Source organism: Augochlora pura, chromosome 5 (genome assembly GCF_028453695.1).
Source record: "Augochlora pura isolate Apur16 chromosome 5, APUR_v2.2.1, whole genome shotgun sequence".
In the NCBI taxonomy this organism is placed as follows: domain Eukaryota; kingdom Metazoa; phylum Arthropoda; class Insecta; order Hymenoptera; family Halictidae; genus Augochlora; species Augochlora pura.
The window spans coordinates 17,650,888-17,674,997 of record NC_135776.1 but is presented as its reverse complement, the minus strand read 5'-3'; the positions used below and the strand labels follow the sequence as shown (position 1 = coordinate 17,674,997).

Below are 24,110 nucleotides of genomic sequence, written 5' to 3'. Positions count from 1 at the left end.
TAAATATATATATATATTCATATATATATACATATACATATAATATACATATATATATATATACAAAAATATCAAGTTTTTTATTCATATCAAGCGTACATCACGCTTTTTTTTGTATAACAATGTGTTATTCACATAAACGATAATGTACAACTGTTCCATTTTCATTGCATAGCGTTTATATAAAACTCTGAATTGAATCAAGGAATCAATAACAACGAACCGATGATCGCGGGGAAATCAATTACAGTCACAACGATGTGCGTTGAACAGAAAGGATTCCTACTTTTTCGGCGAAATTACCGAGTAGCTGGCCGAAGCCGCTCGATTCAGAGTTATCTTTCATTCGAAATCCGACAGTATGGCTATAAGCATTATAAAATATTTTTCTTAAACACTGCAATTTTTCTCTGCGAGATCTAAAATGAGAAGCGCAAACATATGTATATATATATATCAGAGAATGCGTAAAGTTCGGCAGAATTTATCTAATCGTTACTCACTGTGCTAATGACGCACACGCTTCGTCCTCGATGATCGTGGTACTCGATTCTTGGGATCCTTGTCCCGTACAAGTTTCGCAAAGAGGCTTGCAAACTATACCAGAAGACGTTAGTACATCTGTGATGGGAGCATTGGCAGTCGTGGAACCGCGTAAACTGCCAGTCCCAGATATCATCTGCCAGGAACCACCAGACGACGAAGATTCGTTTCGTTGTCGAAGACGTCCGGGTACAGGAACCGCTACGGGAGAAGTTCTATTCGGAGGAAGGGGGGACCGTGATCCATGAGCGATGCCTTCCTTGTTCGGGGAGGGGTAAAAGGTCCATGGTACAACGTTCCTAAGTAGAAAAAGAGGTCAAACATCACAGTAAGCGTATCCAAACAAACTGAGAAGCCTTTAACGTACCCATTGCTATGACAATCGTCTTGACTCTCCGTGGAAGCACAATGAAACACCGCTGGTGGATTATTATCTTGACTATCCCTGCTGTTCTGACTAACAGAGCTACACCAACTATTCAGACTTAAGTTGGAACTGACCGAACTCAACGTCACTACCGATTCACTATCGAACATAACATTGTCTAACTGTGAGTCACTATCATTACGTAGAACCGTATGCCTGGACCTATTATGACGCGGATGAATACTGAACTCTTCGTCGTGAATATGCTTCAAAAAGTAGAAACAGAAGAAAAATATCTCTTCCCCTTTGCTCAGTCGATCTTCCAAATCATGACCGAATAGCATCCAATCATATGCTATCGTGTAGTAAAGAATTTGATACGCGTTCAACGACGTGTGTATTGCACCATCAGCCCATAAACTTATTCTTAATAACGAAATAAATAAAGGTGTGCGATCCCATCCTGCAGGAAGTAAACAACCGTTAGTTACACCAGAAATTGGACCTCTTATTAGTTGGGTAACGACACGTACCTGAAATACAATGTATCAATATTCCATTACTACTATCGCTCAAATATCTTAATATCAGTTTTAAATAATTTTGAGTTAGTTTGACTAGATCCCAGACTTGGTATTGTTCCCAATTGATCCGTAATTGAGTGGAAATTGAATCTTCAGGCACTCCTATTTGCGCGTCCACGTGAGTCTGAGACCAATCGAACACTAAACCTTTAGCCAGGTAATCGTTCTCTCTAAACTCTCTGAAGAATTCACATCCAGGATATGGCAGTGAAATTAGGGTGAAGTTTGAGTACCTCTTCTCTTTGTCTACTTTTTCCGAGGAAGTAACACTGTTTACCAAAGAGATAACAGAAATCAAATTAGATATTCCATTAACAAAAAGTAATTACAGATGAAATGGTTGGCTTACTTCATTCCAAACTTGACCTTCTTCTTCTCAACCATAAAATCGATGATGGTTCCGACGTTAAGCGTTTTCAGAAGTTTGATATCTTGATGCCTGACTTTATCAAATAGTTGCCAATCGCTAAGTACAGAGTCACCTCCTCGGGCTTCGTCTACTTGTTGCTGAATACAGACTATTCCTTCGCTACCCGCAAATAAATAATCTAGTCCGGATCTACCATAAATTTCGGGTCCGCCAGACAATGTAGCCGATCTGCAGACATGTCTTCCTTTATACAATATTACTGGCAGTGGAAATCTTGAACGACACCTGGCGAATCTAGCACTCTTTATCAATTCCTTCAGCTTATTGGGGTCGTACATGCTTTCATATATAGTTTCTGTTGTGCGTGGCAGTGGCGGTGGTGTATCACACATGTTTGGATTTCTATACTTCTCATATTCTAGAATGACAAGATGGCTAGGATAATGTGCACTGAGATCACCTCCGTTATTGTTTATTATAGAGTGAGTATAGTCTAAGTCGGTGAGTAACAGACATCTTTGCATAATTGTTTGGCTCTGAAATAATAATAACTGTTATATTTGGAAAATACGTTACGTATGTGGAGAAACAGTTTCCTTTTATTAAAAATATGGTACCATATTTAACTGTTTCTCTACCATTATTCTTTGTTAATTATGAACGACATATTACCGTACTATCTGCATCCTTAGCTCGATAAGTGTTCTTTGAGAAGTATATAAGAAGTTTTTGTAAATCTTGAATAGTAATATCTGTCATGATTGCAATAAATTTCCACAGGTTACTATATCAAAAACTTAACCATAAGCCAATGTTTTATTCAAGGAGTTCCTAAATTTCTACGATTCTCATGGAAGTGCCAACGAGGCGTCAACCATGGCCAATGTCTTGCATAAGAAAGGAATGGCACATACACTGTGTTTAAATTACACTGCACAATATCACAGCTTAACACAAACACGATAGAATTACGAATGTTTAAAAACATTATTTAACATCGATCGTTTAATGAACAACGTTTCAATCTGTAGAGACATCGAGATTTTTCTTAATGAGTTTTTTGCGAACAGTCTTGGTCTATGAGTTGAACAGCAGCAGATATAGTAACTATTAAAGTTTATGTCCTGAACAATATAAAGTATGAGCTCACCTGCATTAATTTTATCTTATTCGTGACACCTCATACGAAACACAATATAGAAACAAAGTACTCATAAATTAGTAATATACAAACATGTACATATTATTTTGGGAGCACCGTGCTTGGAAGAATAAATCAATATTGCTTCAAATTCATATCCAATGCTAACAAATTTGTGCTCGATTATGATAATAAATTGAACTGTCACAATTCAATGTAGCGCCTCTGCTCGTGCACAGATTCGAATCTTTTGTTTTCCTTTTTCGTAATGTATATCAGAAACTAACCGATTTATAAAATTTCATGGAAAGTGGGAAATCAATTCGATGTCGACTAAGAAGAAAATCAGGGGTTTTTCTTCTCTGGATGTTTGAGCAGCAACGATGTAGAGAACGGTCACCGTATGACTTAACCTGATTCAAGTCATGCACGTCGCTTTCATTGTTATGAACACATGAGAGCCACGTCTGAAGTAGTTCTTGAGAGTTTTATCGGGCGATGTTCAACCGTGGAATCGAAGAGTTTCTCATGGTAAATACCCATGTCTATCTCATCGCACGCCGATGTGGACAATAATCCAACGGTATAACCTAGACATAACGCCCGAGAAAATATATTTTGCGTTGCTCGTAGTTATTCGAACCTGTCCCAAGCACATCCTCCTTCCCCTCGTTTGCTAGATCCCAAAGAGAGTTCACGCCATGAAATCTGTTAAGCTCGTTTATCAATGTTTCCGCGTCGTGTTTTAAAGGTCGCCTCCCGTTTAAAGGACAGTTGTGTCCCTCTTCTTGGACGTCGACGCTGCTGCGTTACAACCAGCACACCACGTCCACGGTTTTCGGTGGTTGTCTAAGCCACGCGGTTGCGAACAAGGCAGAACTATCTCTCGAACACCACAGAACAACTACCTATGCACTTCCTTTTTCTTCTCTCTCGTAACGCTACACCAGCAGAACGTGTTGTACCAGTTGCCTGTCAGGACGAAAGTACGGAGTGAAACGCGGCGTAGAAAGATAACCTATTTTTGCAATGTGGAGAACGCGTGCTTCGCTCCGATGGTATCGCGAGATTTTCGCGACATTCAAGACACGCATCGGTGCAACATTTTTAACCACGTTGCACTGTATCGATTCGATTAGAAAAAAATTCCTCGAAATATTACCGGGGACCAACCACGGATACTTCCGTTATTTAGCCGTTCTCGCAGAGCGAATTACAAAATCGAAAATATCCATGCATTCGAACGTACGGACGCGTAGAGTACGCAAAATTTCAGCGTTCGTATCAGAAACATAGTGTACGCATCGATTTTGTTATTTTGTCGAGAAGGTACGGGCTACTTCAGAGCTCTTCGCGAGAAGAAGAGAGTCCGTTTGCAAGCGCGAAACGTCGCGTGAGACAATACTCCCGGGGATCTATTTTCGGTTTCTCATATTTTTTCGCATTCCCTTGTGTACAGCTCGAAATCACAGAGCAACGCTGTGATAAAAATATTCCTGACGATGCTACATACCGCTATTCCTATACCACCGATACTTTCTCCGCTAATGCCTGTTTATTTTTAAATGCTCGACAATCGAGCGTCTCAAGAAAACGGAAATATTTTCGCGAATTCTACCCCGCCGTTATTTTAAAGTCGTCGCTCGCCTTCGGTTGTTTTGGCGACAAGCAATTTGAATTTTTTGGCCAACCGAGGTCAAATTTTGGTTTTACCTAAGAATATAAATTCGTTCATCGTAACACGCGGTTTATTGCCAATTGAGTACCTTGCTTCCACGCCTAAACGGTTAAATTTTCAAAGTCCTGCGATTATGTAAAAAAAAACAAGTACCCAAGGAAATGCAAAAAGAAGGATAAAGAAACGTGATCGTTGAGTTATTGACGCGGGAAACGACGCGGATAGGAACAGTTTCGCGAGTAAGACGACAGATGGCGCTGATCGTCGGTCCCTCCAGTTCCAGGGCGGGGCGCATGCGCGACCGTGGGGGTATTTCTGGACAAACGATCCAGTGGAATTGGAACGGGAACGGTCGTGAACCGGGACTGGCGCAAGTACGAGCACGAGCACGAGCATGAGAGGTGGCACGAGATGCAAGATGGCGAGTACGCGATGAAACGGTGCTGCGTCGTCGATGGATCGTGTATTATTCTCGGACAGAGCGTCCGTTCTGTGTGATATTCGCGTTGGTATGGGGCCGGGGCCGTTTCTGCTAGTGCCGCGTGCTTCTATACAAAGCGAATGCGGCTGGTGATTCCCGCGATCGCCGTGTAGAAACGATTCGGATTCGACTCGATTCGCGGGGCGAAGCTACTGGTCATCGAACGAACACAGGGGTAAACGTGTGTAGTACGCGTGTGTGTACCTGCCGTGCGTGCGATTTGTGTGTCGTGTGTGTGTAGCGTGCCGTGTGTGCGCGCGCGCGTACGTGTGTGCTGCGCGCACCCTCCGGTGAAAGTAAACAAACGGTATGAGCACGGTACTGGGCAGTGTCGGCGATCCGGCCGGTCTCCTGGATCCCGACGTCGAGACCATCCTCGAGGAGAAGAACCAACTGATCAGCCGGCAGTATGCGGAGATCGAGAGATTGCAACGGGAGCTCAACGAGGTCATCGGCGAGCGGGACGCGTTGCTCTGCGAAGTGTCCAAATTCAAGTTCGAGCGCGAGATGACCGATTTGAAACGCCTCCACGATGACAGGTATGCTGAAACATTGATACACGTACGCGCAGAACTGTAGAACGTTTAATGGAATTGTAATGTAAATTGTGAGTCAGAAAGATACGATTAGAATCAGTTATGATTCCGATCGGAGATAGTTTCCGACAGTGGTATTTCGATAAAGTAGAGCGATACAATTAAACGAGCTCGAAGTCCTCGGGAGAGATCGGTAAAAGTATTCCCAGAATTCTACGCAGCGCTTACTTACAAAATACACCACCTAACCTTGATTCGTGATCGTTTCGGATTTGAAATGTCTCGATCTCCATGTTTCGAGCACCGTTTGCGAAACGTTCGATTCTTTCCGACAACTTACATATGTATAAGCACGATTTCGAAACCGGCAGGTACCCGGGATTCGAAACTTGTATAAAATGAGCACATGGCGAATACAGTCGAGTACGGAGTTCGTCTCGAACTCGCGAGTACGTACTGAATTACGAAAATACTGAAATAATAAACCTATTACCGCCAGTTATCAGTTTTCGCATTTCTGATATCATAATTGTCGCAATGTTGTTCTCGTTAGACATTGTTATATTTATTCATTTATTTATTCAGGCACACACTATTATAAGAATCCTCGAAAAATAAAATAAATTTCATTTCGTAATTCTTATAAAGCAGCACCGATTAGTGGTTTTTAGATCTTGGCAGATTTACCGTTAATACTGTCCCTACAAATGTACCGAGGCAACTTCGAAACACGTGTAAGACACTTTTCAAAATTTTCCAAAGAATTGCAGAGAACGGGTTTCCTTTGTTTCACAATAATTTGTCCGCGCATCGTTATTCAGTACTGGCGATTGCGACTAGCTGTCAGCTCAATGACACCGAGTTCCGTCGACGAAAAAACGTTGATGCCAATGTTGATGCGACGGTAATAGATCCACGCACACGCATAGAACAGGCGTGGGTGAAGGTTTCGTCGCGTTACAATTTGCCTTTATTGTTCCCATTGTATCGCGAATACGCCTATCAACGAAACGTGGAAACGCATACCAACTGATATGTCCGAGCCATTCCTTCGCCGTTGTTAACACTATTTCTATCGAGCGCTGTCGAAAGACACTTTCCAAATTTTCACTTCAAATTATTCTCCAAGTTTCTCCACAACTAATTTGTTGATAAACGAATAATAGTTCGATAATAGTTGTTAAACGAATTCAGTGATATCACTTTTTTTCTAGCTCATTCTGGTACTAAAAATGTGCACGCGGTATACTTTTTTCTATTATGGGATGTCTCTTGACATTTTAAGAATTTTATAATAATGTTTAATTTTAAATGATTATATATTTAAATGTCGACACCATTTTGCGGCAGAATGTCGATTTTAATTACATTAGAGAATCCCTATTTTAGAGTCCCTATTGCATAATTTTGATATTCGCTTATTTTCCGGCATGTTGCAGTTCAGTGCATATCGCCGCAATGACTAGTTTTAAAAATATTAAATAACGCCTTTTGTTCTCCAATTCTGGTAGCGAGTCCGATACGCATAGGTTTTGTTTTTATAGATATGCATCTATAAAAATCAGTGTAGAGACACTAGTGATTTTATAAAGACTGTGATATTGAATAAGGAAAGAATTTTATTACAATGCCGTTTTTGTGATTATCGTTAATTCTTTGCACTACGACTGTTTTACAGCTACGCGGGTTACCATTTGTTTGTTACTAATAAATTCCTAAGACAGACAGAAAATTTATATTTATTATATGGCAACATTTCAATGTTTAATTATTAGTTGCAGATGGATGCAATTTAATTTCAATTTAAGATATGAATAACGTAGATATTTATTATATCATAGCGCGATATCATAGAGAAAGGAATTATGTTAATATTACTATCTTTGATTATCTTTTTAATGAAAATAGAAAAATGAAGAAGATAATATTTCTTTATTATTGTTCCTATCGAGGTAGAACTTATTCGATTACATTCATATTTTATAGATTGACGAATTAAGCCAGAATTTACAACCTTATCAAATATTCTCCAACAAATACCCCTCAATGCATCAATAAATATATTACACAAATTATTTACATTTAACTGATAACTTGAAATTCCGACAATTATTTATTTCAAATAGGTATAAATAAAATCGCGGTAGAAACGGTGTTAAAAGCATTTCTTCGCCGACGATTATTATTGTTTTCTCCCGCGGCGTAGGAAAACCGAATCCCTAATCGCAGTTAAGCGGTTCGGCGTTCGCGTGCAGAGACGACCTAGAAAATAGCGAATCGTATACTCGCTGATTTAAGATGCGGAAAATGTATTTTCACCCGTGACCAATTCGAATAGCGTTATAAATTTCATCTATTTTCGGGCCGCTCTGTACGGTCACGCGAGAGTTCACTCGAGAATCTTTCGCCAGTTCCGTAACGATGCCCAATATCAGTCACGTTCAACGTGTACGAATGTAATGGAATGCTTTAGCGCGCCTGGTAGCTTCATTGGCTTCCAAGAAACATATATCGTAGCCCGGAAAGTGAACCTCCAGCGGCTAATTGAATTGAACGCGTCGACGACGATCTACGTCGATGAGACGAAACGTTCGATAGCTTTGTGCTAGCTCGCCGACGAATCCCATCGATCCGAACACCGCGAAATAACAGTTACGTCGCAATAATTTCGTTGAAACGCGACACGATATAGATCCGATACCGCTTCCGAAAGTTGGCTTCGGATTCCAGGACGAACATTGGCTGGCAATTATTACGTTGCGTTACGTTACCTTACGTAAGGACGTATTCGTAGTTGGCCGGTCCGGTGAAAACCGGCGAGTTATTACTATCATCGCTGTTATTAAAAGAACAGCCGGCGCAGAAGACTTTTACTTCGCACAAAAATCCGCGGTCTACTAATTAAATCGTACGAGGGAAACGCGCGCGGCTGTTTCAGCGATGATCAGAACAAGAACGGGCCGCGATGGATCGCGCGGATATTGCGGTGCGAATACGATGCGCGCACACCACACATGTAGACATCGCGCGTATAATAACCGCGAGTAATATATCTCCGAAACAATTAACCTTGATGCAACCGACCGGCTCCTATTGATTATTGCGACACGATGAGAACACAGGAAACCTCTCTCATGGCACGTTGTTGTTCGGCCAGAATTGGGTCGATCATTAAATCGCATCGCGTTATCTGAAAGTCGCGCCCGGCCACTCGACGATCGATGCGTTCCTCGAAAAGGTACGGCGGACAAACCGCATTCTACTGCTCGCGATCGTCGAGACAAAACTCGCCTTCAGCCGCCGAATTTATCGGGAGGCTCGATCCGTCGATCGATAATGATTCGGTTCTCCAAATGTCGCTTTGTGGTTTAAATTTCCTGGAACGATTATCGGTGCTCTTTATCTTATCTCGCGACAATTGGTCTCGCGCGCGATCCGAGACAAAATTGCAGCGGAGAAAAGAAAATTGCAGCGTCTCGGCCGCGGCGCATCGGGAATCAACGCGCGCGCGCGCGCGATTCACCGCGAGAGAGTTTCTCACAGCGTGCAAGGTTGGGCACGCTGGCACTCGCGTATCGGCCGCGCGTATCTTGTGGAAGGGAAAAAAAAATGGCGGTCGGTTTTAGTTCCCACAGGATGCGACCGTAATCCGTCTGGCTAGCGCGCACGCTGCTACCAAAACTAATTAATCGTTCCGCGGCGGAGCGCGTCCGCGGTTTTCCGTTAATTGGTCGGATCTTACCGCCGGGCGTCTACACCGGGCCCGAGTCTCAGCTTTGTATTCGCAATTAGCAATATTAAGAATCCAGCACGGGGGGGTTGCATAATGTCAACGCCGCGCTAAGAACCGCTCGCAACCCGAGAGTCGACTTTGCGCTGCGCTCCGTTGCGTTGCGTCGCGTCGCGTTGCGTCTCGTCACGTGCGTCGCGCCAAATATGTCATACACGGGACACGCCGCGTCGGTAATTGGCCCTGCCGCAATTGGAAACGCGGAGAAATTTGACACAGATTCGCGAGAGTCTTTTTTATACCCCTCCCCTCCACTCCGCCTCCTCCCTTTTTCTTCTTGTCCGTTCCGATCCGGTGGTCCGTACGAAGCGCATCCAATGTCAACTTGTTTCCGAGTTGTCCCGGCAAGGATACCTGTTCTTCGAGGGCATCGATTCGGACGCCGATACAGTATTCAGGGCTCTCGGCATAATGCCCGCTGTCCGAAAAAGAGTAGCCAGTCGGTTGAAAACTCGATAGTAAGATGGATGCGACCGGGACGAAAGAATCGGGCTGCTGCTGCCGCAGTGCTAGTTTCCCTTTAGGGGCGGTTTCGCCGCGTGACCTTAGGGTTTAAGGAGTGTCGATAGTAGGATCGATGTGGCAAGCTTCCAAAAATGTTGGAAAGTCTGCATTTGCTTCCAGAAGACGCGAAGACAAGGGTCGCGTTAGGCCGCGCGCTTAGAGTTAGCTGCTTTGCTGTTTGGTATATGACGTATCTAAGGAATCGTGATTTATTTAACACTATTACTATTTATTAACACACACATATATATATACCGGAAATGAAGGAGGGGGGGAGGGCAACAACAATGATTAATAAACGCATTTATATGTTGTAGAAAAAGTCACAAAATTATAAGAAGCTGTGTCATTATTTACATAATTATTTTTCTAATTGAAATTGAAAAGCAGTCAAAATGACTTGCTTAGGCAATCTAGTGTTAACTATACCTCCTAACTTAGAATTAATTTATACCTCCTAATTTAGGAATTAAGTTGCGTTTTATTTTTTAATTTTGTTGCTAACGTTTATTTATTTCTTAGATCTTTATGGACTTTTTTCCTCTTAACCCTTTGTATTCGAGTGGTTATAATGTGGTTGGCTTTAGAGATTGTTATATAATGTTTTAATTCAATCTTTGAACCGTCCGATTTGTTTATTTTTAAAGAGCTGTTGAAAGTATAACTGTTATGCGGACTGAATTTTGTATGCATAAATCGCAACAATAATTCATGGGAAATGGAGATACCGTGGGTCGTGCGATTCTAATACAGTTTTTACCCTATCAAATCCGTTTATTAATAATTGAGAAGAATTGTATGGTGGAATACATACAATCGTTTCACTTCGTAGCTTCGAACTTATTATAAAACAATACATTCATCCATAATAAATTTTAAGAAATTGCAATGCGCCAACGTTAATCACAGCAGCACAATGCATTTCGATTTGCATAAATTTCGTTCACTTATTTACACACGCGCATTGACAACCGAATGAAAAGGTTGCAATAAAATATTAATCTGTACGACTACGAGTAACTTCAACTTGTCGAGGTGGGTTAAAATATACGCTGAAATACACGAGTCTACATCAAAAGTTAAGCAGAAGTTGGAACAGTTTTTCGCTCGAGAGTTAACCAGAAGTATCGCATAGATAACACGGGGATACCCAAGTGCATCGTAAGCTGTAGCTGTTCGAACAGCGTAGCAATATTTTCCTTATATTTTCCGTGAGTCTGAGGAGATCTATAAAATCGTTCGGTCGAACCGAACGAGGAGTAACCGAGTCGAAGAATTCGAGAAGCCGAGACGTTTGAAGCGGTGGACAGACGAAGCCTTTGAAGAGGTCAGAGAGACCACCGCGTTTCGAGGGTCGACGGAGACGACGGTTCGACCTGCTCGCAAGGGGGTCCTGTCTTTCCTTGGAAAAGAAGGAAAAGGTTCGGCGCAGGGTAACACGAGCCGCCGATTTTCTACAGGATCCTCGCGTGCCCGCGTTCGAATGGGTGATTTACGATTTCGAGAGCCCGGAAAAAGGTCGACGCAAGATGTTTCACATATTTCTTCGGGATGTATATATGTCGTTTTCGGGTTGCAGTTTGGTGCTTACGGTGGGCGCAGCTCGCTCTCCCATAGAAGATTTGTCTCTCCGCAGAATCGGCCCGAGTAATTGCCGTTTCGCACGGTCGGCATCCTACGCGCGCTTATATACGCTTCCTAAGACCGTAACAGATGTGTTCTTGTTCGGTTCGATCGAAACACAGACCGTGGTTGATCGACTCCTGCTCTTCGTCTCGATCGAGTTATCTTGGAACAGTAGCGACGATGTTCCGCCACTTCTGTTCGAAAAGAACCGACTTTCCTTCTTCTTGGCCTTAATGTTTGTTACACGAAATCTATCGAGGTTTAAGAGCGGTAGAAAGTACCTTGTGGGAATTGTGTGATAGAATTTATTCGTATTTTTCACAATTTTAGTAATAGCGTACGTCTAAGTAAAGAATAATTTTTAATGGAAGCATTTCGATGAGTACAATACATATAATAAGTAATTATATATGTATATATGTACATGCAATTATATTAAATAATTACGTTATTTATTATATTATATATTACGTATCTATTACCAACGATTAAATGGATAATTGTATATACTATACATAATTATATTATATACCTACCTCCACCGGTAAAATAATCTGCTTCACCTTGCTTACTTCATAATTATTGGAGCTGCTTTCATTAAAAATTGTTGAATTTATAACTTTGCTCAGGCATACACTGTTGTAAAACTTGTAAAATATTTAAATAAGTACTATCTCGTGCGAGACAATTTCTGTTGGTTGCTTTTACACTGAATAATAAAAATAAATGCACTGTATACTGTGTACAAGTTGCATAGACCACCCTGTATATCCGGTTTCCTGTTGTATTTACCGCGTCTGCATTAAAATAATGAAATACTTAAATATTGAAGACAAAAGAACAGAATTTTATGTTGACTAAAAATAACAGGATTTCTTACGAGCGAATGTATTGTTGCATAATAATTTTGAAGTTACCATACAAGATATTAAAAATAATCAAATAGATTATAAATTCTTTGAAATGATTAATAAACAGATTTTATAGCGTAAAAATTGTATTAGACCCACGGTATCTCCATTTCGTAAAGCAAACATTTAGACACGAAATTATTACTAAATACCTCGCCTCGGACTCGTTAAATCGCGGCAAGGGGTTAATGTCGGATTCTAAGGGCACTTTAATTTCCTCCGTTCCGAAGCCTCGCGTTCGGTTGGCCACCAAAAATAGTTCCGTCTCGCGGTGGTCCGGCACCGGCAAGAAGAGCTTCAGATTTTTCGAGGCGGCAGCGTCTTTCCCGACGGGTTGGGTTAGGTCCGCTGCGCCCTTGCCGTAGCCGGGAAACAACCGGTTGTGTCTTCACCGGTCTCTTTTCCTCCGTGTTTTCATGAATTTTTCATTTTCCGCGGTTAGTTCCTGCATGAGTTATTCCCCGCGGAAAAAAAGAAGAAGCGAAGGGAACACCACGGGACCGAGGACATTAATTTTCATATTAATTCCCTTTGTCCCGTTCTCTCCTTCCCGTTTCCCGTCGTCCCTCGTCCATCACCCCGTCGGTCGAGCACGAGAGACACGGAGCAAACAGCGTCGTCGCGTTGCAAAATAATTGCTCGCACGGTTGCTATCATGTTGCTACAATGCGCAACAATCTTTCTATCGCATTTTTCGGACGCAGGACGTTGCACCTTGCTCTCCGTTGTCATGGGGATTATGCGTAGTCTGCATCTCGATGCCGGCGCGTTTTATCTTCGTGAAGGTATAGTGTGCATTCTTCGATTGGAACGTTTATTATATTAAACCGTATAAGACTGTTTAATATATTAAAGGTTAATATATTAGTTAACTCAAATATGTGAGTTAGTTATACTATGAGTCAATTGTAAGTTAATTATAGTATAATGTGTATTACAAGTAACTTGTATATTATAATTATAATATATAACTTATAAATTTCTTATAATATATAATTATCTACAACACGTAATTATCTTTCAATTATAATAAATTATGATATCGACTTGTACAACACAATTTACGAGTTTCGTGACTTGTACAACAGTTAACAGCTCTCAACAATTTTCTAAACCCAAGTAAATTTGCTAAAAATTATTCCGTGGCACGATTATTTTTCCCCGGCGTCTTAGGCTCGCCACTCGACCGCAAAGGGTTAATCCCAGATGACGAATCCGCGCACGCGTGCAAGGGTACCAGTCACCAGCCCCGGGGGGTGTTTAACAGTTGACTCACCCCCTGTTTTCACTGTCACCGTATTTGCCCGAGGAGAACCGATCGAATATTTTTTCCTGCCGGTGACACCGTTCGCAAACAAAGCGGGGGGCGGTTTGACAAACTCTCGAAGACGACGTAGACAGAGGGGTGGTAGGTGGCGTCGGAAAGTATCACGAGGAGCAATCTCGTCCCGGCGATCCGATTATTCCCGTACTGGATTACTCGGCCTCGGAATCGCAGGACCGTCGCGCCAGGCCCGATAAAAATGCAACGGGTGCACCGGCGAGCGAGAGAGAGAGAGAGAGAGAGAGACGGTCGTTGAATGTGCGGAGTTTACCTGCGCCGTATACCGGCCGAGAGAGCCCGTTCCCCGCGTCTGTCCTTAATGAAAGCGTAATGACGTGGTTCTCGACGCTTGCCGGTGAAATCACCGGGATAATTCTCTCTCCCAGTCGGAAATATCGACGCTTTGTTAACCGATCGGCTATGGGGGTTACTTCTAACCTCGTTTCTCTCCCTCCCTCTCTTTCCCTGTCTCGCCCTCCCTCCGCTCCCTTTTCCGTTGTAACAGGCGCGCCCTTTGAGGCGCGAACTCTCGCGAATTGTTTCCACTCGAACGGCGGCGCGTTTCTTTGTCTCGGCCCCGGGACCCGCGCGTTGTTTCCGCGCGCGCGCGCACGCGCGCTCACACACCTGGATCGCAATTCCGATCCTGTTGCGCCGATTAAACAACCTCCGTGACGGTGCCAGCCGGTGAGGTCCTCCGCGGATGCAAAGTCGGCGACAATCGGTGAATTGCAATCGAGGGTTTCCAGGGGCGACTCGAAGTGCGAGCGAGCGAGCGAGCGGTAATTTATTGCTGGCATGTGTTCTTCTCGTCGTTCGACGGGTTCGATCCACGAGCGCGCGTCGTGATGCAAGGCGTACGGATTAATAAAATCCACTCGGGAGTACGTGATAGCGTTCGGGGAGGCCGTGATTTCAGCGATAACGCGGCGATAGCGTGCCGATAAGCTGTTCACGCGTCGGACAGCGGTAAGCGATTGGTAGCGGAATCCGCGTATCTAGTAACGTGTTACATTTTGTTATCGTTCTCGTTATTATTGTTAACCCTTTGCACTCGATGCTAATTTAGCTTGATGTTTAGAATAGTTTATGTGAATTTGTAATATTTTCGTTTCACGTTGCTCGATGCATTTCGTGGATAATTATCGAATTTTATGGCTGAATTAATAGAGTTATATTCGGAACAGTATTTTAAATACGAATAAATTCGGTGATGTTGTATAACACGTATTTGTTCGATAATTGTTTGCACCGCCAGTCACAAAATTTTGACTCAATTTTGTTCCTTACTGTTCATATATTCATATTGCCTGTATCAACTTAATTAACATCGAATTATAATATTATATGTAATATTATATTATTATATAGATTCGATTTTCCTTTTTTAAATTAGGATTTATATTTTAAAATAATGCACAGAAAATTATTAGCAACGATTCCGATACATCTAACTATTAACTCTTTGTTAATATCACTGATTTATTAGCTAGTATGGGGAATTAATTTATTACAGTGCAACTTTTCAGAGGAATTTGCGTTTCTTTAAACAATAGACTGAACAATAAATAAGCTATTCGCAATATTTCAGGAATAAAAATGTCCACGAATTCATATGGATCGAATATTATTGTAATATCTCACTTAGTTTTAACGCTATTAAATTATTTTATCCGCCAATTGCTATATTTATAAATTGCTATATTACTATATAATATAAAGGTTCGTAAGTGCTGGTAACTTCCACGACGACGCGGAGTGCAAAGGGTTAAATTAAAATAAAACTGAACTCTTGCAAACTTGGACGTGTCTCCAAATTAATTTTGTAATTACGAGCTTCTCTTTGTAATCTTAGACGCGTCTCCAAATTAATTTTGCAACCGGAAACTTCCCTTTGTAAGCTTAGACGTGTCTTCCAAATTAATTTAGCGGCTAGAAAGCTGAGCCCATTGTATACAATTTCAAAATAAATAAAAGGACCTCATCGGTGCACATGTAGCGAGAAAAAAGTAGCGAGCGACGAGCGATTCCGTGTCCCTCCTCGGTCAGAGATGTTTTTATTTACCAAGGGACTTCCGAGTCGGAAAAAAGTGAAGTGGCCCGCGGCACGAGGGAGAAAGAGAGAGAGACAATTCGTGGAAGTTGTTCGATTCCAGTGCGCTTTTAAGTGGGCCACTTGTCCGATGGCTGCTGCGGCGCAGCGGCTCTAAACTTAGACGGGAAGAAGGGATTAGTCGCTCGGAAAAAAGAACCAAGGGCCACCAGTCATTCTCACCGTTGACCTATGTTTAACCGGGATGCTGCAACCAAGATCCTCTCTCCCCTATCCCCCTCTTCTCTTGGTGAAGTCCAGTTCCGGCCGCTTGCAAACTCAATCGATCGATCGCCTTCTATTATTACGCCGAGTCCAGCGATATTTTTGGTCGGACGACCGCCACCGGAATTCGATAATTTCGAAGTAAGTCCGGTGAAAAGTTGCTAACAAAATGTATTGAACTGGCGTTACTTGTCGTATCAGCAGCTGGAACGTTGATAGTTTGTTTGAGAGAATACTGATCGGCTGATTATCCCATACACGCTCCAGAGTGCCATTGTCGACTCCCACTGGACCATGTTTTGTATCTTCTGCCTGTCGATGTTAATTGGATCGTTTATTGATAGGGTACGCCCATTTTTTCAAACGTGATATCACCAAATTTGTAATTAATTTAGCGCAAACTTTTTATTTATGATTGGTTGATATTTGATATCTTAGAAACGTCGACGCGCGTATAATTAAAATAGAAACGTGGTTCAAGTGATATTTAATTTTTCATTAATATGTGAGCACATTTGTAGCTCGTAGATATATATGTTAAATTAAAAGAGATTTATATTATCAAATTATACAGTGATAAATTAGTTGAAACATTGTCGAACTTAACGTGATTAACTTATCTTTTGAATTGACTTATATAATATAGTAAATTATATACATGTATAATGTAGTATAATGTAATGAAGTATACTATATAAGGCGATTAATATATAAGTCGACATAATACGATTTATTATAGAATATATTATAATTTACTTATATAATAATTATTCATATTAGTAAGTCCAAAAGTATAAATTAATTATATTATAAGTCGATAATTACATTATAATGCAATCTGTTATATTATACATTATGATGAACTTATAATTGACTTATAATATAATCCACTTCCACTTTTGAATTTATTAATATGCCTAATTTCCTCAAAACAATAAAAGCTGACTTAACGCACCTCTTCCAAAGTAACCTATGAAGGTTTATACCAATTTTGAATCACTTATCTCTCTAACCAGAAATTCTTCACAAAGAATGAGCTAAAGACGGTCATCTGTTCCCAATCCAGAATTTATAGCTCGCTAAAGTGGTGGGGTTACAAGTCGCAACGTCAGCCATTTCTGAAAGAACAAGACGAAGATGAAACGTGAGAGCGTTCGCTTTCGCGTTTGCATTCGGATGCGACGTGTTTGCCGGGCGCGCTGCGCTCAGGGGTGCGGAGCGGTGAGACGATGCGGCGGCGCAGGGGGGCGGGACGCGGCGGGCCGGGGAGCAGAGCGCGGTCGTGAGAAAAGTGAAGTGCACCCCTCTGTCGCGCGCGTAATTACGCGAGCACTTAAATGCCTTTGGACACGCGAGTCGCCCGGGGTCGCCGACCTTTTTTCCGCGCCGCTTCGCGTCGCTTCTCGCCGGTTTATCGAGACAAATAGCGTTATCACGTGGGCAAACACCGTCGGACCGGTGTATCGTTTCACCGTTCCCACCCGAGCATCGTGCACGAGTTAACCCTTAACAGTCCTACACGCCGAGTGCGACTCGGATACGAGCTCGAACGTTCGTCGATGGACTCTATACTACCATCGAACTCGGTTAAAAATTAATCAACACCGTGACTGCTACGGGGGTCACCGGTGACTGGCACTGAACTTCACAGTGGCGCCATGGAGGCCGCCGATGACCGCCGCATCAATATGTATCGGATAATAGACAATTCATCGTGGCGCCACAGACAATCCCTGTAAAATTGGCGTGGCATTCAACGTGTCAATGGTGCGATGTCATTTAATTGGAACAATAATGACAGAATAGGAACACCTTTCACAAGGAAAACAACGGAAATTAAGGATTCGACGAAATTCAAAGTAAACAAGCGGATAAGCGGCCCGCGAAATCTGCGCGCGGACCGCAAAGGGTTAACAGGCGGCGGGATACCGAAGAGGCTCGGCCGCGCGCGATGCTTCTCGAATTTTCCTACCCCGTAAACGAATCTCGGCTGCAACCCAGTGCTCGAGATTGCCGGATAAGAGCCGCGATGCAACCGATGCAGCCCGCCGATGCACGTATGCGGAATACATCGCGGTGGCCCGCACACGTACGCGCGCGCCGTCGTGGCTCCCGCGTCGAGGGCGGTACCATCCCTTCGGCCTCTAGCCTACTACCTCCTGCTCGCGAGCCACTCGAATAAAAGGGTTGCTGCATGCAGCCGCACGCGAAATTCGCGAGTGTGTGCGAGCCTGCGTAAATATTTGCGCGATTCCGCCGCGGGACTTGCCCCGCGATCGCGCCGCTCTTTTGGCCGCCCCGCTCGGATCGATCGGTTTGTTTAACACTTTACACGCGAGGCCGTTTTCACCGTAAATCCGAAATAATTCTTCTTATTTTATCTCCATTTTATATGATTATTTTGTGGGTATGGAATTGAATTTTCCGACTCGTGGAATAATTACACTTTTAATTATTTTTTAAATATAATGTAGTTAACCCTTTGTGGTTGTTTATAGACAGGTGTTATGTTGGTTGAAGGTAATTTTCGTTGAACGAGCAGTAATATGTAATATGCAAGATTAAGTAGGAAAAACATACTTTATGAATTCTTCTTTAAAGTTTAGATATATGTAATATAATGTATTTTAATTTTATTTGAATATGAAGAATATAAAATAGATAAATCGGTGGGTGAGAGTAGACATTCGCGACCGCAGAGGGTTAATAATATAAAGATTATCTTGGAACGTGGTATAACAATTTTATTGGTGCTTCAGAGTTACTACTTCACTGCAAAGGGTTAATAATTCCCTCGAGGTGAGCCATCTCGTCTTCAAATCGCCTCGTCATTTCATGCACCAATCCTTCGAATCTGAATTTATTAAATTTACCATAAAGTTCCGTCGTATAATACCATTTTAAATATTATAAAAATAGTAATAGTTTATATAGTAATGATTTATAAAAATAGTATCTACAAATTTCATCACGCTAACTAGACGCCATAAGTAACGACAGAAATTCTATTACGCAATAAACATATTAAAAACCTGGCAAAATTTGTCACATTCTTTCGCTTCACGAATGGACAAAACTTCCCGCTACACCTAATATTTAACCTTTTAGGTACGGCAGGATTTTGCGCAAATAAAGTTTTTCGTAACTAAATTACGATTTTCTCTTAATATATATTTTTTCCGGATATCTATATATTGTACTAATAACATACATTCTTTTCTTAATATATTGTACATACACACTTTCACTTTAATTGTTTGCTTTAATAAATAATAAAACAATTGAGTAAAGCACGAGCCATTCGCGAGAGCCACTATAGTGGCGCGTAGTATCTAAAAGGTTAACCGCCTTCCCACGACTGTGCTCTCGTCGTCACAGCACGGTCTTCTCTTAAAGCAGGCGTGGCCTACGACGATGGGCGTGACTCGGTCGCTCTCGACTCGCCTGGAGCCGTGCCTCTCGGGCAAGCCGCAGCTCCTGTTACAGCAGTTTTTCCATTAGCCTGGCGGCAGAGAAGCTCGTGCAGGTACATACACTGTACGGGGGCACAATAGGGTCAGCCGGTGGTCACCGGTCACTGGGCCGTCGTCGCGTCGGAAACGGAAACGTCGATACCGCGGTCCAACGGTGGAGCCGGATCGCGGCGCGTTCCTCCGCCATAGAGAAACGCCGATAGAGCAGCGATCGCGACGATTAACCTGGGTGCGTGTAGCGCGCCATATAGATCCCGGTCGGTATATCGGTATCGGATACAAATTACGGAGCACATGTTTGGAAGCGCGGGTTGCGACGAGCTGCGCTCGAGTTTCGCTGGGAGCGTCCTGGTTTCACTCTAGATGGCAACAAAGAGAAGAGAGAGAGAGAGAGAGAGAGAGAGAGAGAGAGAGAGAGAGAGAGGGGGAGAGAGAACATGGTCGAGCCGAATCGAATCGAATCGAGTCGGGTCGGAGTCGAGACGAGCCGAGCGCGCCGCGATGCGTGGACGCCATGGACAGAAGGGGAGAAATTTCGTGGGGGACAAAGGGACGTCGCGACGGCGCAGACTCGGGGTATGGGCGTCGCGACGCTTCCTCGTCCCTTTCACCAGTGCTGCTCTAACGATTCACCGGTGTGTCGTGACGGCTGGTTCTCGCCATTCACAGCCATCTCGGTTCTCTAATATACTCTCGGCGTCCATTTCTCTGTCTTGTCCCTTTTCTCGGGCGCGCGTCGCGTCTGGCCTGGTCTCGTCTCGGTCGAGTAGAAGGCTCGCGAGAGCACTCGAGCTCTCTTATTCGTCTATCTCCCTCTTTCTTTCTCTCTCTCTCTCTCTCTCTCTCACTCTCTTTCTCTCTCTCTCTCTTTCACTCGCTCGGTCTCGTTCGCTCGCGGTCGACGCGGACTACTCATGAGGCACACCTGTGCACACACGACGAGGCACACCTGCAAGCCTCTCTCGCTCACACGCGCGGCAACTCGCACGTGCGGATAGGCGTAGGCGTAGGCGTGCACCGGCGGCCCCTCCTTCCATCTCCCGACGGAGCATCACGTACGTACGCATCCGAGGAAGCTGTGTGTATAGCTTCCACGAAACGTTTTTTCGTGTTTCTCTGTCTCTCCGACCACTTCTCTCTGTCTGTGCGAGGATCAACTGTCGACCCTCTTCTACCTCTGCTATCTTTCCTCTGCCTCTCTCTCTCTCTCTCTCTCTCTCTCTCTCTCTCTCTCTTTCTCTCTCTCTTTTTCTCTCTCTCTCTCTCTTTCCACCCTATGCTCTCCCTCTGCTTCCCTCGGCTCGGCCGCAACCCGCGCCGAGATTCTTTGCATGTTGATGTGGACACCCCAGCGCGCTTGCCAGCGCGCGATCTCTGATCCAATCGTGGCCGCTCCTCGAGTTCTGGATGTTAATTTTCCGCGGAGTCGTTTCCTTCGGTACACTAGGAAGTGGCTCCGGGAGGGTCGCCGACGAAGGAAAAATCAAACAATCGTGTCCGAGAGTCGGTCTTTGCTTTGTAAACGAAGCCGAAGGTAGAAATATATTAATGTCGCGATATGTAGAATCGTGTTCGATTATGGGAAAAATAATAATTGAAATCTGTTCACGCGTGACGATAAATTAGATCTATTGGAAAGTTTTGTTTAATCGTGAGGTGGAAGAAAATAGTAAATTTGTTGAGATGAATAGTAATTTGTTAAGTTAAATAGTAATTTGTTACGTTAAATAGTAATTTGTATAAAGTGAAATAGTAATTTGTATAAAGTGAAATAGTAATTTGTATAAAGTGAAATAATATTTATTGCACAATATAGTTTTCGTTGTTACTTATGATCTCTTGTTAGTTCGAAATTTTTGATGGCAATTTGTGAATACTATTTTCGATAAATATATGTTTAAAGTGAATATGTGTGTAGGTATTGAAACTTGAAATCATTTTATTGCACAGAAATTTCCGGTGGATTTGATATAAACAACGCGACGTGATCTGATTTTAACAGTTTTACAAGAATATATAGTATATGGTGGCAGGCTCGCTGTTCTGTGAATTTCGCATACTTTCATCGTGATTTCACGTGACGTGATATTAGTGTGTTTCTTAATTTGAACGCTCGCGTGACACGCGTACCATTAACTCCTTGCATTACGACTTATTTCACAGCTACGTGGATTAGCGCTCGTTTGTTATTAACCTCTTAGGCGCGACCGGTTATTACAGTGGCTTTCGCGGATGTTTCGTGCTTTACTTAATTGTAATATTAGTTATTATAGTAAACGATCAAAGTGAAAGAGTGTGTGTATGATAGATTAAGGAAAATGTTAGCTAATACTATATATTTAGCTATACTGTATTTATTTGCACTATATTTATTTAATATTTATTTTATCTATTTTATTTACTTTATTTATCGCGAAAGGTATCTAATATTTAAGAAAGTAAAATTAAATTATATTTCAAGTATATTATATTTAAAATCTTCTTAACGAGAAGGGCAAAGGATTAACACTAGAACTATTAAACAAATCAAAATAAATTCCGATTTAAATCAGAGATTTTCATATTGACTTCAAGCATATATTACAATGAAAGTCGCAGGAAGTTTAACTCATTACCCAGCGCAATTGAAAAATCAATAAAATTATAAAAATACCCACGCAAGCCTTTTATTCTAAGCTTACTTGAACTGAATTTACCAATACTATCATTATTTATTTACAAATTTTGAGAATATTGACTGTGCCATTTTTGAACATCAGTCGAACGAACTATTGTAAATATGAACAAATCTAATATTATAAATTGCAATGTTATAAATTAAAATATTATAAATCGCATATATTTGTTATCTAAAGAAATGACAATGAGACCAGTATAATGGTTAATACGTTAAAAAAAGGGAACAGTATTAATTGGAAAGCGTTGGAGTTTCTTGAACGCCAGGTTCCGAGGCGCGAGAGACAATGACCGGCTAGGGAAACTGGTTTATCCGCGCGCGGCGGTTACACCGATATTTACACGGTTACAGTCATTTAATCCCGCGTGGGCCGGCGGTTTACGCTCGGTAAAAGGATCGCAGTTTCGCTTGTTTGGAAGGCGCGCCGTTTGCCAATGCCGGGTCCGTGCCGGTGAACCGTCGTTCGGGAGGCACGCGATATGGTTTGGTGACGAAACGCAGTCCTTTTTTATGCTTATTACGCTCTAAAACACCGTAGTGGTTATCAACGAAAACTAGTAATAATTGTATAAAGACAGGAGATAATTTTTCCGATCGCTATCGTTTCTTATCGAGTTGAATCATGCTAGTTACCGAAGACGCCTCATACAGAATGAGGAGACATATTTTATACGCTCCTTAGATTGATAACAATTGTCATTGAAAGATCAAATAGCGAGAAACATTAAAGTTCTTCTTCCCGTGGCAGCAAAGTATAATTCTAACAGTTTCGTTCGAGCAATTCCTTTTTACCCGTCGCTTATAGGACGCGGCAATCGTCGGCTTCATTTCCTGCATCCTGTCTCCCATTGATTGGCTATTGTCGAGGCTTTTTCTGCGAATAATAAAGAGGCGCGGTCCAATTTTTGCGAGCTGGCACGCCACGCTCCGTGTCGAAAGTCCCCGAGGCTAGGTTTCGTTCGACGCCTGCCGCGCGGTGTCGGCGTCGTTTTTCCGCGTTAACGAGCCCGAGAAACGAGGATCCGATTGCTCCTCGATACCGCGGCAGAGCGGATCGGTCTTTACAAATTGAGCGACGGAACTTTTTCAAACGACGCAAAAAATATCGAGCGCCGGGGATACTATCGAGTCTGACGATCGAATAAGTCGGGGGACGAGGGAACCGCGGAGTCGAAGAAAAGTCGCGAGTCGAAGGTAAATCGCGAGTCGAAAAAGGAGTTGCCAGTCAAAGAGGAATCGTTGTGAGTCAAAGAAAAATCGCGAGTCGAAAAAGGAAACTTTGGAGTCAAAGAAAAATCGCAATTCGAAGAATAATCGCGTGTCAAAGAAGAATCAACGCGAATCGAAAAAGAAATTGAGAGTCAAAGAAAAATTGCGAGTCGAGAAAGAAAGTGAGAGTCAAAGAAAAATTGCGAATCGAAAAAGAAATTGAGAGTCAAAGAAAAATCACAAGTCAAAAAGAAAACTTGCGAGTCAAAGAAAAATCGTAAGTTAAAGAAAAATCGCGAGTCGAAAAAGAAAGTGAAAGTCAAAGAAAAATCACAAGTCAAAAAGAAAACTTGCGAGTCAAAGAAAAATCGCGTGTCAAAGAGGAATCAACGCGAATCGAAAAGGAAATTGAGAGTCAAAGAAAAATCACGAGTCAAAGAAAAATCGTCGTGAGTCGAAGAAAAATTGCGAGTCGACAAAGAAATTGAGAGTCAAAGAAAAATCACAAGTCAAAAAGAAATCTTGTGAGTCAAAGAAAAATCGTAAGTTAAGTTAAAGAAAAATCGCGAGTCGAAAAAG

At 42.4% G+C, this 24,110-nt stretch overlaps 2 protein-coding genes across 3 annotated transcripts in view; one reads left to right on the top strand and one right to left on the bottom strand.

Moving 5' to 3' along the window:
• Positions 1-59: 59 nt before the first annotated feature.
• On the bottom strand, positions 60-4,395 carry Edtp (Egg-derived tyrosine phosphatase). Its single transcript, XM_078180308.1, has 6 exons — positions 2,537-4,395; positions 1,844-2,400; positions 1,444-1,763; positions 911-1,373; positions 504-842; positions 60-419 (listed from the first exon to the last, which is right to left on the bottom strand). Exons 1-6 carry the CDS (start codon positions 2,621-2,623, stop codon positions 251-253), a joined length of 1,935 nt encoding a protein of 644 aa, XP_078036434.1. The 5' UTR covers positions 2,624-4,395; the 3' UTR covers positions 60-250.
• Positions 4,396-5,031: 636 nt separating this feature from the next.
• The window catches only part of Siz (Brefeldin-resistant Arf-GEF family protein schizo), a 65,239-nt gene continuing 46,160 nt past the window's right edge, over positions 5,032-24,110 (top strand). For both annotated transcript variants that reach the window (XM_078180535.1, XM_078180533.1), the window contains exon 1: positions 5,032-5,703. In XM_078180535.1, the coding sequence (XP_078036661.1) occupies positions 5,474-5,703 (230 nt within the window). In that variant the 5' untranslated portion in view covers positions 5,032-5,473. The remainder of the gene's footprint in view (positions 5,704-24,110) is intronic.

Bases quoted from the DNA above. Each gene is read 5' to 3' on its own strand.
- Edtp (XM_078180308.1), bottom strand. From the start codon at position 2,623: ATGACAGATATTACTATTCAAGATTTACAAAAACTTCTTATATACTTC. The intron at 1,764-1,843 runs GTAAGCCAACCA...TTTGGTAAACAG, and splicing joins AAGGTCAAGTTTGGAATGAA to TGTTACTTCCTCGGAAAAAG. The intron at 843-910 runs GTACGTTAAAGG...TTTTCTACTTAG, and splicing joins GACGATTGTCATAGCAATGG to GAACGTTGTACCATGGACCT.